General features: G+C 43.6%; 1 protein-coding gene across 16 annotated transcripts in view; it reads right to left on the bottom strand.

The window, feature by feature from the left end:
• OBSCN (obscurin, cytoskeletal calmodulin and titin-interacting RhoGEF) overlaps nucleotides 1-18,180 on the bottom strand; it is a 762,040-nt gene that overhangs the window by 637,060 nt on the left and 106,800 nt on the right. For all 16 annotated transcript variants that reach the window (XM_033931804.1, XM_033931806.1, XM_033931805.1 and 13 more), the window contains exons 6-9: nucleotides 17,910-18,176; nucleotides 13,791-14,066; nucleotides 11,164-11,433; nucleotides 6,956-7,231 (exon numbers count right to left, since the gene is read on the bottom strand). In XM_033931804.1, coding sequence (XP_033787695.1) covers nucleotides 6,956-7,231; nucleotides 11,164-11,433; nucleotides 13,791-14,066; nucleotides 17,910-18,176 — 1,089 coding nt within the window. The remainder of the gene's footprint in view (nucleotides 1-6,955; nucleotides 7,232-11,163; nucleotides 11,434-13,790; nucleotides 14,067-17,909; nucleotides 18,177-18,180) is intronic.

Here is an 18,180-nt window from a genome sequence, read left to right as displayed (position 1 = left end):
TGTGGAGTCCAGAGACTCTCCAAAGAGTTCATCACCCAGACAAGGTGCGTTTGCCAGGCGGTCCTGGTGGTTAATGTCTAGGTCAGAGACTCTCAGCCATGCCAAACGGCGCATAGCCACCGCCATGGCAGAAGCGCGAGAGGTCAGCTCAAATGAGTCGTAGATGGAGCGAACCATGAATTTCCTAAGTTGGAGGAGGCTGGAAATATGCTGTTGGAAAAGAGGGACCTTACGTTCAGGAAGATATTTCTGTAAGGAGGAGAGCTGTTGCACCAGATGCTTCATGTAGAAGGAGAAGTGGAAGGTGTAGTTGTTGGCTCTATTGGCTAACATGGCATTTTGGAAAAGGCGCTTACCAAATTTATCCATGGTTTTACCCTCTCTGCCAGGAGGGGTGGAGGCATATAGACTGGAACCCTGAGATTTTTTCAAGGTGGATTCCACCAGGAGAGACTCGTGGGGCAATTGAGACTTGTCAAAACCTGGGATTGGAATAACCCGGTACAAGCTGTCTAACTTACGAGGGGCTCCAGGAACTGTGAGGGGAGCTTCCCAGTTTTTATAGAAAGTTTCCCGTAAGATGTCGTGGACAGGCAACTTCAGGAACTCTTTGGGAGGTTGTTCAAAGTCTAGGGCATCGAGAAAAGCTTGAGACTTTTTAGAGTCAGACTCCAAGGGAATGGAAAGAGCTGCTGACATCTCTCTAAGAAATTTGGAGAAAGAGGATTGCTCTGGTTTTGAGACGGTGTCGGTCATGGAGAGTTCTTCATCGGTTGATGAAGTGTCCTCCTCGGTACCGTGAGGGGAGTCTTCCCACAAGTCTGGGTCCCTAACGTCTGGGTGTGTACGTTTGGACTTCGGTGTGGAGGGCTCGGCATGGCGGGTCTTTGAGAGAGATTTGCCCGAGCGCACCGAGGCAGTACCGGGTGAGGAAGACCGATGTCGTTCCTGGGACCGGACAGGGGCGGCAGCATCATGGGTATGTACTGTAGGTGTTTCTGCCAAGAGCACCGGCATGGAAGTATTAAGCGGTACCGAGGGGGTCGATACCGATGGAACTGTGTGGGGCTCGGACCGGTCCCGTACCGGAAGGTGCGGTGCCAGCAACGCCGGCAACAGTTGTTGCAGCTGCTCCTGTAACTGTGTTTGGAGTATGGCCGCGATGCGGTCATCCAAGGGAGGCACCGGTACCGCTCTTTTCTTCTTCGGTACCATAGGTGCCGCTCTACGCTCCGGCGATGAGGAGGCCGATGATGAGGCACTCACCGAGATCGGAGCGGAGCGTTTGCGGGGCCGGTGCGGTGCCGGGAGGGCCGGTGTCGCAACCGTGGTAGGAGGGCGCTCAAGGGAAGAGGGAGGCTTCTTAGCCGGCTTACCTGGGCCCAACGATCCCGAGGAAGGATCCGGTGGTGTCAATGTCGTCGGTGCCGACTTTTGTGGTGCCGTCGACGTCGCAGCTGGTTCCATGGCAGATCCGGTACCAAACAAAATATTTTGCTTGATCTGCCGATTTTTTAAAGTACGCTTTTTAAGCGTAGCACAGCGGGTGCAGGTGTCAGCCCGATGCTCTGGACCCAAGCACTGGAGGCACCAATTGTGTGGGTCGGTGAGGGAGATCGGGCGTGCACACCGCTGGCACTTCTTAAAACCCGGTTGAGGGGGCATGAAGGGAAACACGGCCTCCGCAAAATCAAATCCGGAGGCCTGTATGATGGCAACAGGTGGGGCCGGCCTGAAAAAATAAAGAAAACTCGACGAGTTTTTTTTTTTGAAAACAAGAGTAAAGGGAATCCGATAATAAAAAAGGAAAAAATGTAGAAAATACGCGAGCGGGAAGGCAAAAATTAGTTTTTCAACGGCCGTTGAAAACACATGCGTCTTCTTCGCTCCGCGGAAACGAAGAAACTGGGGACCATGCTCTCCTCCGTCGGGTGGGAAGGCACTCGCGCATGCGCGGTGCGGCCAACTAGAACTTTCTAGTTAAAAAGGTCCGTACCGGGGCTCCGTCGGTGACGTCACCCATGCGTTAAGAATATGCTGCCTGCTTGTCCTGGGATAAACAGTTTATTGGCATAAAGGCCCAGATTCTATAAATGATGCTAGCAGTACCGGGAAGGGCACTGGATGTTGCAGAGTGGGACTGGATGTGGGGAAGGGCTGTATTTGAGATGGGGGATGAGATTGGGGGAAATGCAGCCACACCGAATAACAGCAGCTGTGCTAGGGGAGAGTGTGGCACAGTGGTTAAAGCTATAGCCTGAGCACCCTAAGGTTGTGGGTTCAAACCCACACTGTTCCTTGTGACCCTGGGTAAGTTACCTTTATCATTCTGTCGCCCTTCTCTGTACTTTTCTAATTCTGCTATATCTTTTTTGAGATAAGACGACTAGCATTGCACATAGTATTCTAGGTGCAGCTGCACCACGGAGTTTTACAATGGTATAACATTCTCATCTTTGTTTTCCATTCCTTTTCTAATAATTTCTAACATTCTATTTGCTTTCTTAGCTGAGTGTTTCAATGTATGGTCAACAATGGCATCCAGATCCTTTTCCTGGACGTTGACTCCCAATACAAAACCCTTAGCTACAGTTTAGGTTCCTCTTTCCCACATGCATCACTTTGCACTTGCTCACATTAAATGTCATCTGCCATTTTGATGCCCAGTTTCCCAGTCTCGCAAGGTCCTCTTGCAATTTTTCACAATCCACTTGCAATTTAACAAATTTGTGTTGTCAGCAAATTTAATTATCTCGCTAGCTATTCCCATCTCTAGATCATTGATAAATATTTTAAAACAGACTCCTGGGGTGCCAACTACTCACCCTTCTCTGTGAGAATACTGACTATTTAACACTACTCTCTGTTTTCTATCTTTTCCATAAAAGGACATTACCTCCTATTCCATGGCTTTCTATAGTAATTTCCTAGGACGTTTTTCATGAGACACTTTGTCAAATGCTTTTTGAAAAGCAACATTTTTCAGAACAAAAGGCTGTGCATATACTTTCTTTGAAAAATGATATAACTTGTGCACATATTTAATGCACATTTAGGATGTTAGAAAATTATTTCACAGAGATTATAAAGACAAGGCATTCCTTGGGAATGTGGTGTTACAGAAGCTAAAAGGATAAGGTTAGTTTCAAGTTTTATAAAAAAATTTGATTAATCACTTAATCATACTTGTAAGCGATGAACATAGCTAAAAAGTTTTACAACATTCAGGGAGTAAAAAAGACATGGACTTGATGTAAGGGACTTACAGTGCCGATGGGAGAGGGGGGTGAGAAATACAATATAGGATAGGAAAGAGGACAAATAAGGAAAAGACAAAAGGAGTGTAAACCAGACATGGATGTTATTTAAAAATATCAACATGGAAGCTCAGATCAGATGTATTCCACATATTAGAAAAGGTGGAAAGAAGAGAGCCAAGCATGGCTAAAAGGTGATGTGAAAGAGGCTATTAAAGCAAAAAAAAAAATATCCTTTAAAGAATGGAAAAAGGATCTGAATGAAAAAAATAAGAAGAGACACAAACACTGGCAAGTTAGATGCAAAGCATTGATAAAGAAAGCTAAGAAAGAATATGAAGAGAACTTACCAAAGAGGCAAAAACTTATAACAATTTTTTTTAAGGTACATCAGAAACAGAAAAACTGTTGGAAGATTAAGGGGCACTCAGGTAGGACAAGGTCATAGCGGAGAGATAGAATGAATTCTTTACTTTGGTCTTTACGGAAAAAGATGTAAGAGATCTACATGAACCGGAAATGGTTTTCAAGGGTGATGATGCGGAGGAACTGAAAGATATCTCGGTGAAACTGGAAGATGTACTAAGCCAAATCAACAAGTTAAAAAGTGATAAATTGCCTGGACCAAATGGTATACATCCCAGGGCACAAAAAGAACTCAAACTTGAAATTGCAGACCTGCTGTTAGTGATCTGTAACCTGTCGCTAAAATCATCTGTAGTACCTGAAGATTGGAGGGTGGCCAATGTTTTGCCGATTTTTAAAAAGGCTTCAGTACCGGGCAAAATGGTGGAAACAATTACAAAAAATAAATTGTGGAACACGTAGACAATCATGATTTAATGAGACGGAGTCAGTATGGGACAGAGTAAGCATGGGTTCATCCGAGGGAGATCTTGCCTCACCAATTTGCTTAACTTCTTTGAAGGTGTGAATAAACATGTGGATAAAGGTGAGTCAGTTGATGTAGTGTATCTAGATTTCCAGAAAGCTTTTAATAAAGTTCCTCATGAGAGGCTCCTGAGAAAATTAATGACTCATGGGATAGATGGTAAAGTTCATTTGTGGATTAGGAATTGGTTATGGGAATGGGATTGAGATTTGTAAACCGCCTTTTTGTAGTTATAGAACCACATTCAAAGCGGTTTACATACAGGTACTTCAAGCATTTTCCCTTTCTGTCCTGGTGGGCTCACAATCTATCTAATGTACCTGGATAGGAAACAGAAGGTAGGGTTAAATGGTCATTTTTCTCAATGGAGGAGAGTTAACAGTGGAGTGCCACAGAGATCTGTACTGGAACCAGTGCTATTTAACTTATTTATAAATGATTTGGAAATTAGGCAGCCAAAATCCATGCAAGACTTACACCCTTAACGGCGAGATCCTAACAAGAACTGAAGCAGAACGAGACTTAGGGGTGATCGTCAGTGAGAACATGAAGACTGCCAATCAAGTGGAGCAAGCTTCATCCAAGGCAAGGCAAATCATAGGTTGCATACGCAGGAATTTCGTCAGCCGTAAGCCTGAAGTCATTATGCCATTGTATAGATCCATGGTGAGGCCCCACCTGGAATACTGTGTGCAATTCTGGAGGCCACATTACCGTAAGGATGTGCCGAGACTGGAGTCGGTCCAGAGAATGGCCACCCGGATGGTCTCGGGACTCAAGGATCTCCCGTACGAGGAACGGCTGGATAAGTTGCAGCTGTACTCACTCGAGGAACGCAGAGAGAGGGGTGACATGATTGAGACATTCAAGTATCTCACGGGCCGCAACGAGGTGGAAGAAGATATCTTCTTTTTCAAGGGTCCCACGGCAACAAGGGGGCATCGGTGGAAAATCAGGGGCGGGAAACTGCACGGGGACACCAGGAAATTCTTTTTCACTGAAAGGGTGGTTGATCGCTGGAATAGTCTTCCACTTCAGGTTATTGAGGCCAGCAGCGTGCCTGATTTTAAGGCCAAATGGGATAGACACGTGGGATCTATTCACAGAGAAAGGTAGGGGAGGGTCATTGGGGTGGGCAGACTAGATGGGCCGTGGCCCTTATATGCCCTCATTTCTATGTTTCTATTAAATTTGCAGATGACACTAAACTGTTCAAAGTTGTTAAAAGAAACCAAAAGAAACTCTGTGGAATGACGATGTTCCTTAAATGGACTTTATTTGAAAATGTCAAAGTTCCAAAGGTACACTGAAATCATCCACATAAAATAGAAGTAATCCACGTGAAAGCCTTAAAGGACCCAGTCTGCTAGGGATGCAAGATCCAACACGGTCCGCGTTTCGACAAAAAGTCTTCTTCGGGGTCCCTGGGGGGTCCTATAATGGTGAATACGTGGAGAAGCTAATATGTGGTGAGCCGTGAGTGAGACACTCCCCTATAGTGGGAGGGGCCTTAGGCACCTGGGACAATCAGGCCTTAGAATCTTATGGCTTGGGCAGGGGAGGAGCGGGCCTGCCTCATTAGGACAGAGGCGGGCCTGCTGGCCAGACGGTGCGAAGACTCGTCCGGCCAACTTGGAGGTAAGCCTGAGGGGGGGTTCCGGGGTGGGTGTTTCATTGGGGGTGTCTGGCAGGAGGGGTTGGGCACCCTCCTGCCGGCGATCTTCGGGGGGGGATGTTGGGGGTCTGGCAGGAGGGGGTTGGGCACCCTCCTGCCAGCGATCTTTGGGGGGGACCATTGAAGGGGTCTGTGGAGGGCGTTTGGGGCATGTTGTTGGGGGGATCCAGCAGGAGGGGTTGGGTACCCTCCTGCTAGCGATCTTCGGGAGGGGGTGGGTTCTGTCGGCAGGAGGGATTGGGAACCCTTCTGCTGCAATCGTCGGGGGTGGGGCCTACTGGCAGGAAGGGTTGAGCACCTTCCTGCCGGTGATTGTGGGTTTTGTTGGCAGGAGGGGTTGGGCACTCACCTGCCACGAACGTCGGGGGGGAGGGTTGGAGAGACTGGCAGCCGTAGCCGCAGCCGCTATACTAATCGCGGCAGGGAGATCCCTTGCCGCGATAAAGTATAGCGGCCACGTCTACTTACCATGTAGGCCAGAATTTTGCTAGCCTACATTGTAAGCTTCTCACGCTCTTCTAGGGAGACGCGTAGGGCCGCCTAGGTTCGCATAAGGCTACCGTTTAGCCTTAGGCGAGCTTAGGCGGGCTTGCGGGCCTCCCTAGGCTCCCGGAGGCACCTTCAATAAAGGCGGCCTGCCTGAGGAGCATTTTTTTAGAAAACGTGCCTCTTGATTGGCTGATTAAACAGCTGTAGGACACCTACAGATGCCTACAATCGGGTCGCACTTTGCAGAATCAGGGCCTAAGGGTCCAAGATTGAAGTTTCATTATACATGCTATTATATTCTCAGCGAGGTTTGTGATATTCAAATCTATCTCAAGAAGGACAAAGATGCCATCTGCATATCTATATAATGTTTCAAAGGGAGATAGATGGAAAAGTTTCAAAGTAGACATATAGATGTTGAAAAGAATAGGGGACAGAGGTGATCTCTGCGGGACTCCGCATAACGGCTTCCAAGAAGATGACATGGTGACATTCATATTAACAGTTTATGAGCGAGATTGTAAGAATTTCAAGACTGTAGAATCAATGCCTATCTCAGAAAGTTGGTAGATCAAGATATCGTGGTGAACGACATGAAAGGTCTCTGATCTTGTCTGAAATAATAAGCATCTCCTTACTCACCTACTATTTTGACTTGGAATGTTAATTCATCCTCCTTTGTCTCACAAGTGTAGCTCCCTTGGTCATGCTGGGTCACATTCTTGATGACGAGCTTGCGTTGAGTTCCCTGAGAAGTGATTGTTACCCTCTGGTCCTGCTTAACCTCAATTTGATCCTTTTTCCATACAACAGCACCACCTGCTGCTGTCACCTCACACTGCAGCTCTAGGCACTCGTCCAGAGAGATTGTAAGTTCTGCAGGTATTGTAGGTTTGTTGACAAATCTAACAGCCTCATCTAAAAAAAAAATTGGTTACAGTATAAACTTAAAACCAGATTCATGTCACAAATATCACTCACTGGACTTATAAAGCATGAATCTGACAGGGGCCATACAAAGGGGTAGAACGCCCACTTAGGTATGACCCTGCTGCATTTAGGCACTCATATTTATACTATGGTTGGTATAAATACAGGTACTTAAATGTTGCCAGAGGATGTGGTAAGAGCGGATAGCGTAGCTGATTTTTTTTTTTTTTTTTAAATTCTTTATTCATTTTCAAAATTACATTAAGTGTTAAAATACATTCATTTTCACTAACAATAAATACATCACTTACAAATAATCATTGATACATTTCATAAATTCTTATCCCCTCCCCTAACCCAACCCTCCTTCCCATATATTCCATTATCATATAAAACATGTAATAATAAAATCCCCCCCCTCCCTGCACCTTAAGTTGATAAATATTTATCAACTTAAGGTGCAGGGAGGGGGGGATTTTATTATTACTTAAAGCGTAGCTGGCTTTAAGAAAGGTTTTGGCAAGTTCCTGGAGGAAAAGTTCATAGTATGTTATTGAAAAAGACAAGGGGGAAGCCACTGCTTGCCCTGTATTGGTAGCATGGAATATTGCTACTCCTTGGGTTTTGGCCAGCTACTAGTGACCTGGATTGGCCACCGTGAGAATGGGCTACTGGGTTTGATGAACTATTGGTCTGACCCAGTAAGGCTAGTCTTATGTTCTTAAATACTGGGTTTCACCATTAGGTACCTAGGTTACATTACAGAATAGGCTCCTATGTGAGATTAAGTGAGCTAATAATAGTTAATAATAGTAAATGTCATATGTTTAGGATGATGCTGACTGCTTGCCCTGCCATATCAGTAATTAAGTTCAGAAAGTCCTTAATCCCTAATTCAGTCACAGGAAGAATCGAGCTTCACATTCTCGGCTGAGTCCAATTTCAGAAGACTAGGAAAATGATGATGGTGAAGTTGTCAAAATTATTCCCAAGCAGTCTGCCATCAGGAGCAATATATTCCCTACTGTCATGATTTCTGCAGCTACAGAGATCTGGCCATTTGCAGAACTTGTGATTTGTAAATTATTTCAAGTTTTCATTCTAGGGTGTCATCACATGTAGACAATGCCAGTGTTTCACATTTATTCATGGAAAAATCCAAATTTAGAGGTCTGTTATCAAACAGCTGCTGGCTAATTTTAGTCAACTATCCTTAAATAAATGTTCATCTGAACACAATAGGTTCGTTTTTTTGGCTGAAAATTCACCTAACTCCAGTCAGGCAAAATTTGATTAAAAGATTTACCCCCTCTTCTACAAAGCCACGCTAGCGGCTGCCGCGCGGCAACAGCCCTGAAGCCCTTTAAATCGCTATGGGCTTCGGGGCCGTTCCCGCACGGCTTTGTAGAAGAGGGGGTTAATATAGTTAGGCTCCCCAGTTGACTTTGTTGGTTAGCACTAAAGATCAATACTAAACACATAAATAAAAAGAACGAATCTCCCTCTCTCCCAATTATACCCAGCCTTCCATTATTTAATAGAAAAAATGTATCTTTTTTTGTTTTTTTTTTTTTTTCAATTTACAATTTACAACTTGTACAGAAAAATAAAGATAAGCCAATAAAGTACTAATATAAACATTTCTGCTCCCAAACTTGTTACAAGAAAAATCATTATAGCTTAACTTCAACTCTAGTCCACTATATGGATCCAAGGAATGCATAGCGGATGATTAAAGTAATTTTAACAAACTAAGTTGTTATTAAAAGAAAATAGGCCCTTTAGGCAGAGACAGGTCAACAATAATCAATTATCCTCTTATTCTCTTATAAGAGAAAAAATGTATCTTGCGGACATCCTTTTCCCCATTCTGGTCACCTAATATTTAAAAAAATAACCAAGGAACCTCTAAACTCCCTTCTACCCTCACATTTGAAACCCTTATGGATCCAAAGGTCAAGCCAGGAGGAGGAGACCAAGCTTATCACCCTCCCAGTTTGACATCTAGCATTGCTTTGACTGTACACGTCTCCCTCCGTAATTGCGGTTTCGATTATTCATGGCTTTTTAGCTTGCTGGCTCCTCCCCCCAAATTACATCAGGTTGCCTAGAGAAACTGCCAATTCCAAGCGTTGACAGAAAAAAAATCGCTGATTCCCAGCACTTTCTTCACCATGTTTTGCCTCTCCTTCAGAACAGGCCAGGTCTCCCACCATGTTATTCGCGGTTTCACCATGGTTTTTAATAGAAAACCGCAAATAACATGTGAAAAAGTTATTTGCGCGTCTGTTAATCCCCTATCATAGCGAATACGGAGGGAGAAGTGAACTATAAAGTATTTGTTAAAAATTCTAAACCCCCCCACACACACACAAAATAATGAAAGAACAGTGGAAGAAAACTGCACAAGAATGAAAAGGAAACTCAGCAGAGCCAGAATTCCATGGCATCACTTTGGATTGTCGGGCTTTGCTCATGGCTTTATTCATGTACACAAATAGTTATAGTAGAATAAGTACTTGAACCTAGAAAAAATCTTTAAGAGGAAATAAAGACAAGAAGTAGGCCAAGTGATTTTCTCATGGTTAATTGGCACTGCTGCTATATGACCAGATTTAAGATAGAAGAGCAAATGTTTTGAAAATATGGTAGAAGGATCTCACCCATGACATGATAGCAATGACAGCTCCAACAAGTGTGAATAACTGTACCACCAGTTAAAGTTTATGTACTATTCTGAGAATCAAGACAAGGTGCCAACTAGAGAATGATATGGGGCAAAAAATCTGTCCCCGTCACTGCCCCATCACCAGACCAACGTCCCCTTCACCGCCCCTTCCCCACCATCCCCTTCACCGCCCCGTCCCTGAACCCGCCATCCCCATCACTGCCCTGTCCCCGCCGTCCTCTTCACCGCCCTCGTCCCCGTAGCATCTACCCTTCCCTCTCGCCACCTCATCGCCCTTCAGCGGCCCGAGAATCTCCCTCCCTCCCCCTTACCTTCGCGGCGCGTTAGTAAAGAAACTTACTGAAGCCAGCGAAGCCTGCCTGTGTCTGCAGTCACGTATGTGTGGGCAGAAGCTTCTTCTCTGATGCAACCGGAAGTTGCGTCAGAGGAGAAGCGTCCGCCCACACACACGCGACTGCAGGCACAGGCAGGCTTTGCCGGCTTCAGTAAGTTTCTTTACTAACGCGCCGCGAAGGTAAGGGGGAGGGAGGGAGATAGATTTGGCTGTAGGGAGGATGCCGCAAGCGATCGGTGACCACACACCTTCCCTCCCTTAACTGCGGGGACAAGGCCATTCACCGCTCCACGGGGCAATGTATGGCTTTGTCTCCATGCCCGCAGTGAGCACTTTTTCCCCCCCACCGTTTCGGCCGCGGGTAACTGCCACTGTGTCATTCTCTAGTGCCAACTCTTTTAGGGATTTCCAGGATGGAGAACATATACAGGATGACAGGTCGAGCATTCTCCTCATAGATCCAATCCACTGAAAAGTACTGTTTTTTCCCTACAATAACAACCCTGTGGTGGCTGAGTCTACTCAGTCTTCCAATCTGCACCTCAGACTCCCATCTCAACATGATCCTGCCCATTATCTAGAGCAGGGGTGGGCAACTCCGGTCCTCGAGGGCCGGAATCCAGTCGGGTTTTTCAGGATTTCCCCAAAGAATATGCATTGAAAACAGTGCATGCAAATAGATCTCATGCTTATTCATTGGGGAAATCCTGAAAACCCGATTGGATTCCGGCCCTTGAGGACCAGAGTTGCCCATTCCTGATCTAGAGTATATCATAAACCAAATGACAAGAAATTTCTCTCAAAATTATTGTCATTCCCAGTGACTTTAATGCCCCAAAATGGTCTTGACACGACAACTTTTTTTCCAATGTGGACAAAACAGAGTATAAACTTTACCTGAGACTTTTAAATTGAAAACCATGCTGTCTTCTCCAACTTTACACACATATTTTCCCTCATCTTCTTTCTTTATAGCAGAGACTAGGAGCTTGTGTGCCTTTCCTATATCTTGCATGATGAATATATCTGAAAGGTTGATCTGTTTGTCATCTTTGTACCAATTTACTTTAATGTTGGATTCAGATGTCTCACATAGGAGTTCTACCTCTTCTCCAGACACCACGGTCACTGTGCCTCCAGATCTGTCTTTGTTTATGAAATAAGGAACTGCAAAAAAAAGCATATGTATAAGTAAGGAGAGAGATTTTTTTTCCCCCTGAAAAATATTTTCTGCCATTCCAGTACTGCTAACACTGAAAGCAAATGAACGATAACCAGCGCTGTCTCGCATTCAGCTATCATTGTTTGGAGAATCACCATTTTGTTCTCATAGATCCCTAGACAATACGCATGGTTTTCTGGACTGTAAATTTTATTTTACTTTAATCCTTATTGGCTTTTCCATCAAGGTTCAGCAAAGCGTCTTTTTTTTTTTCAGAAAGAATATGTTTGCACAGGAAAGGATTATGGACTGATTCATTTCCTAAATCTCCCTGTGGGAAGTTGTTGAATTGGATCATTTTTTTCAGAAACCATACAGAGCCCAAAATTAGACCTCAGCCTGAGAAACAAGGTCTGTGCCTTGGTATTAAGGGGGGTGACTCAATAACTGGATGTCTCCTATTAGGTGGACAGAAGGTGCATGGTAGGAGCCCATTCTATAAAGCAGGGGTAGGGAACTCCGGTCCTCGAGAGCCGTGTTCTAGTCGGGTTTTCAGGATTTCCCCAATGAATATGCATGAGATCTATTCGCATGCACTGCTTTCAATGCATATTCACTGGGGAAATCCTGAAAACCCAACTGGAATACGGCTCTCGAGGACCGGAGTTCCCTACCCCTGGTATAAATCAACCTAGGTTCCTACTAGTGTAACTGGCTATCAATGTGCCAAAAATGTAGACACTCGCTGAGTCGCACCTAGCCTGGCCAAATATAGAGCTGGTATAAGTACAAGGGCTTAAATATGGCAGGATGTCCGTAACTTACAGCCTTCTATATCAGTGGTTTTAAGCGACCCCAGCATAGGCTTTAAAAAAAATTTAAAATCATTTTCTGATCAAGCACTATGAAATTCATGGGAAAAACTTCAATTTGTACAGCTTTTCCAATTTCCCTAGTGGCCATACTGGGAAAAGGTCTATCAAAAGCCCAATATCCTGTTTCCAAAAGTGGCCAAATCCAGGTCACAAGTACCTGGCAAGACCCCATAAAGACAGGACTGAATAATGTGTGATCTGATTCGTCCGCCTCCGGATCACCCAGCTCGCTCTTAATTTAGTAATCTATGTGCTATATGGCAGCACTAACCACTTAAGTGCCACTGCGGATCAGCAGATAGCCCCAAACAAGCAATTTAAGCAGCCAGGAGCCTCTCTTGTCCCGTTAGACTGCTTTGAATATTGACCCTGATATGTGTCAATTCAAAAATGAAACAAACTGACATGGAAAAATCATTGACATTTCCCACGGCATTTCAAATGAATAGTCGTGATGGGCAGCCCAAAACTTTCATTTCTTATCATCTCCTGTGTCGTTTGCTGGGAATGGACATTTTATTTGGTTTTGGTCGTCATGGTTGCAAAGTCGTTGGGTGCACACTCTTTTGAAAGAGGATGCACGCTTTCTAAATAGCATGCGCTATGCACCATGATCAGTGATGTGCCTGGTTGCCCTTTTTGCAAATCATATGCACCCTATTGAAAGAGTATAAACTATTATTGGCAAACAATCAGACATTCATTTTCATGCTTCTACTGCTTGTTTTCATTTGATCATGACATGCAACAATTTAGAATATGTCACTGAATGTCCCCCCTGTTGTTGCAAACGAATACCCAGCCCTATTGTATCCCTATTGTACAGCTAAGCAGTTGGTATGGATAAGGTAGGCTGGTTGGTCCTCATGGCCTTTTTCTGCCATTATGTCTTTAAGAAACCACTTTGTTGGTTTCTTAAAGACAAGTTATTTTTACTGCAAAAGAAAACTCATCCAAAAGAAAGAACAAGTGCTGTCCCAAAACCTTGCATACAACATTTTTTTATTATTCTTATAGTATCCCATAAAAAAATGCCACATCCTACTAAGATATAAGTTTACCACTGAAACCTATGTCAGAGCAATTATCTCTTCAAATCCTCATTTAACCTTTAGAACAACTTTTCGGAGTACATGTAAACAATCAATACTTTCTCACACATCTTCCCCAACCTACTCGTTTGTTCCTACCCACATCATACCCCTTTCTTCCCTTGAGGAAACTACAATTTGTAACTATTATTCCCTAATGTTCTTTCCTAATGTTTCACAGTTCGTCTGTATTGTCAATCTGTCGTAGCACCTTGAAAATTGTTAATGTAAAATAACTTGTTTTATTGTTCTATACTATAATTATTTTATTATGTAATTCGCTTAGATTTAATAGGCGAACCATCAAATTTTAATAAACTTGAAACTTGAATTATCTTAAGCGGGAACATTTTGTTATTTCATAAGGAATCTCAAGCAGAAAAAAAAACAACCTACCTTTCACTGAGAGTTGGTACGCTATTTTATCCCCTTCGCAGGTGCATTCATAGACATCACTGTCCTCGGATGTAACATCATATATTTTTAAGATCCGCTGCCTCTCCACCGACTGAAACTTGTACCTTTGACTGTCTTTCAGTTCCCTGCCATCCTTCATCCACCGCACAGCAACAGCCTGATCGGAGATCTCGGCTAGGAGCTCCGTGTCCTCATGCAGGCAAGCCGAAACTTTCTCCGGTTCCCCAGTTTTTTTGATGAATCGCACTGGTATAGCTGGTAAAAGTGATAAGTTCATCAAGTTGAAAGATGCTACCAGAGTCAGTTAGGTTTCTTATCTTTACAAAGCATCCTATGGTATCATTAGTCTTTAAGCCCGTTACGTTAACGGGTGCTAGAGATTCCTTGGCTTCCTCCCCCTCCCTTTCCCATTCCCGTCAACCCCCTTGTTTCCCTTTGCACAGTCTCCCTGCTTCATCCGCTCCTTCTCCTGCGCGGGCCACCGGAGCAGAGAGGACTGGGCAGAGGGGACTGTATTTATTGTATAAATTGTTAGTTTTATAATATCTTATATGTTATTTCCTATTTTAGTGTTATGTTTAATCATATGTTACTTTTATACACTGTAATTCGCTTAGAAATAATTTTAATTAAGCGATTAATCAAATATAAATAAATAAATAAGCTAGGCGGCTGGAGGAGTAGCAGCAGCCGCCGCTGCCGATTGCAGCCTCCGTTGCCGATTGCAGCCTCCGTCCCGCCTTCGCCTCCCCGGATTTGCTAGAACGGCCTGCAAGGTTCGCTACAGTGGCTGGCGAACCTCAGCAGGCCGCTTTGAAGAGGACCCGCAGTGGGAGGGAGGAGTCGCTGGCACACGCGCTAGCACAGGCGCCGTGAGCACTGGCAAAGAAGCACAGCTCACGCCACCAGGACTCACGGATTTTCGACATCGCATGCGCACTCTAAGGTTTTATTATTATAGATTACAAATTACCTTTACATAGCATTCTATGCTAATGCTACTGGCTGGTGAGTGGATTTCAGCTTGGAACAAAGATTCTTCTGTGGAAAACAAGAATCTTTGAGCCCAATAGTCAACCTGCAATAGTCAACTGAGTTTAAGCTTCTTATAACTTTCTGGAAACGTCAATCGCTCCTCCTAAACTTACTTGCTCCACTTCATCACTGACGCTGAAACCGTGGATTGAAGACAAAGTTTTATTTTATTTTTCTTTCCAGCTTATGATTTATCTTTAATCTTATCTATTGTTTTGCCTTTTGTCTTTGTTTTGTTCTATTTCTATCATTTAAATTTCTCCAGAATTCTACTGTTCAACGGCTCCCCCTTCTGCTTCTATTCCTTTCTCTCCTCTCTTCTACCTTCCAAAGTATTTAGATCAATGCTGTCTTGTTAAAATGTTTATTTTATTTTTATTTTTCCTCTAACTCTACTTTTCACTTCTCTATTACCCTCCAGGTACTTTAGTTAGATTGTGAGCCTTCGGGACAGTAAGGGAATTTTTCAAGTACCTTTCTTATTTCTAATCTTAATGTATATTTTCTGTAAACCGCTTAGAACCTAACGGATGTAGCGGTATATAAGAAATAAATTACATTACATTATAGGCATGGATATTCCAGATATTCAATGCCAGGCCATGCCCTGGCTCTAGCATTAAATATCCAGGTAAGTGCAAGTCGCCCAGACATCAACTGGACACGGGACAATATTCAGAACATAGGCAGGATTTCTCCCTCTCACCCCTTTCTACTTCTCTGTTGCATCTCTCCCTTCATCTCCTCCACCCCATATCCAATAATCTTTCTTTCTTCTCTCTCCCCCATGTGAAGCAGCTTACAATCCCTCCCTCCCATTTTGCTGTCCTAACTTTATGTAGTTGCTTAACTGGTTAGCAGACTAAATATCACCAACTAACTGGTTAAATGCTGGCTCTGCCCAAGCTCCATCCGCCCCAATGCCCAAGCAGCATCCGGAGAGTGATGCGGTGATCATGGGCAATATTCAATGGTGCCCGCAGCTTAAATGCAGCTGAATATTGGCAGCTGGCCAGCTCAGTGAGGTTTGACTAGGCTGAAACCTCTCCTGCCTAGTTAAACCCTTTGGAATTATTGTGCCTTTTATTTTTATATTTCTGGGTTTTATATGGCTTCCTACCTAAAACCTTATAGACCACTGGAAAAGTTAGGCTATTTACTGAATATGCTGAGGCTGAAAGAGCTTCACTGTCTTCCTCAAGCGTTTTGAATCAAGTTCATAGCTGGTATTTCAGCCACTGAAACAGGAGGTAGCAAGCTATCTAGAGGCGCTATTTTCATCCTCTGAGTCACCTCAGGGTTTGAGATCTTTGGGCAAATCTAGATTATCTACACCATCATTAAGGGACCTGAATTTGATGAGGATAACTAACAAAGCTTCTTCTAATATGGGTCTGATGCTCTCTACTCATGGCAGAGGAACCCATGTTGGTATCTCAGTGACTGTCGTGCTCAGAACCTCAAAATACTGTCTGGTTAGAGTAGGTGATACCAGTGACATAGTAAGGGGGGGCGAAATGCCCCAGGTGCCATCTTGGTAGGGGCGCTGGCATCTAATCTCCTCTACTACTACTACGGTCCCTGCTTAAAAGAGCTTACAATCTAATTTAGACACCTCCCCATGCCTCTTTGGCTTTACGCCGGTGATCACAGCATCTCCAACCTGCTGCTCTCCCTCTGAAGTCACTTCCTGGTCGAGGGACCAGGAAGTGATTTTATAGGGAGAGCCAAGGCTGGCAGGGGCATCAGGTTGGAGATGCTGTTCTCTCTGGCAAAGAGTTAAAGAGGTATGGGGGAAGGGAAGGCATGCACGCAGGGGTGGAGAAGAGGGTGAGGGTGCCATGGCCCTGGGAATCTCCTACCCTCACTGCGCCCTGGGTTTATGTTTATTAATATTTATATACCACTCTTTGTTACAACATCAGTACGGTATACATCAATTAAAAAGGAAAAGAGCACCAATAATTATAATCACTTAGTTACTGTATGATCCAATGCCCAACTAAAGATAAAACCATATCATAAAAGAAAACTAAAAGGGAAATGCCAGTCCAAATAAATGAGTTTTTAAAGAAGCTCTAAATTTAGTATAGGTAGACTCACAGTGAAGTTCATTAGGAAGAAAGTTCCTTAAATATGGCACCGATGCAAAGAAGGTAGAGTTTTGAGTAGATTTTAATCTAACCAAATGAGTAGATGGTAGTGTTAATCTATTTAGTGTCGACGACCGCAGTGATCGGGATGGTTTATATAGAACAAGTAATTTTGCGAGATAATCAGGCTGCTGGTCAACACTTTGAAAGCCAAAGTTAATGCTTTATACATCAGCCTAAATTTTATCGGAAGCCAATGACATTTCCTAAACAATGGTGTAACATGATCATACCTATGAGCGTTTGTAACAACTCTAATGGTAGTATTTTGAACTGTCTGCAATTTCTTAAGAGAGACCTGAGGAAGTTCCGTATACTGTATATAGTATTACAGTAGTCCAATTTTGATGTTACCAACACATAAACAAGAGATTCGCAACAGGGAGTGTCTATATACGATTGTATAGAGCATATCATGCGCAAAGAATAGAAACAGGATCTAACTACCGAGACCAATTGAGGGTGAAAAGTCAAAGCTCTATCTAAATTGACTCCTAAATACTTTATAGAATTTTGAAGTTCTACAGGGTGAGATTGCAGGAGGGGAGACTCCGCCGGAAATTGTAAAGAACCAGTAATCCATAAACTAGTAGTCTGTGATACTGATATTGATTGTACAGCCAAGGCTCTATTTCTCTTCGGAAATTTTGTCCAAACTATCTTGAATGTGAAAGATGTGTTTTTGAGGTTGTTTTTGCAGAATCTTACAGTGCAATATAAAACTTCTTAATGGCTCTGGATGTTGTGACTGAAAGGAGGAAGTTATACCATGGCCTAATTGTCATACTTAATCACTGATTGAACAAAACAAGATAAGTTGCATGTAGTGTACTGAAGGAATAAGGTAAAGTTTACAGGTAAGGTTTCTACAGTAGTTTAGAAAAAACTCATACAAATGGAAATTTAGTACCTTTTACCCTGAGTTTGGTGATGTTTTCAATGTTATTGGCTACAAATTTCACCTCTGTGTCATTATCCGTCTGTGTAACAGTCTTGATAACAAGGATGTGGGTATTCTTGGTTCTCTTTATGATGTAGTTCTCACTGTTCTGTATGACTTTACCATTCAGGAACCACATGCCAAGAGTTGCCGTCGTGAGGTCAATGGAGAAAGTAGCTTCTTCTCCTGGTGACACTTCCATTGCCTTCAGCGGTGTTTTCACATCAGCTTTTGGTTCTAA

The sequence above is a fragment of the Geotrypetes seraphini genome, chromosome 2, assembly GCF_902459505.1.
Source record: "Geotrypetes seraphini chromosome 2, aGeoSer1.1, whole genome shotgun sequence".
NCBI lineage: Eukaryota > Metazoa > Chordata > Amphibia > Gymnophiona > Dermophiidae > Geotrypetes > Geotrypetes seraphini.
The sequence above is the reverse complement of the archived record's forward strand: the minus strand, read 5'-3'. Positions and strand labels throughout refer to the sequence as shown.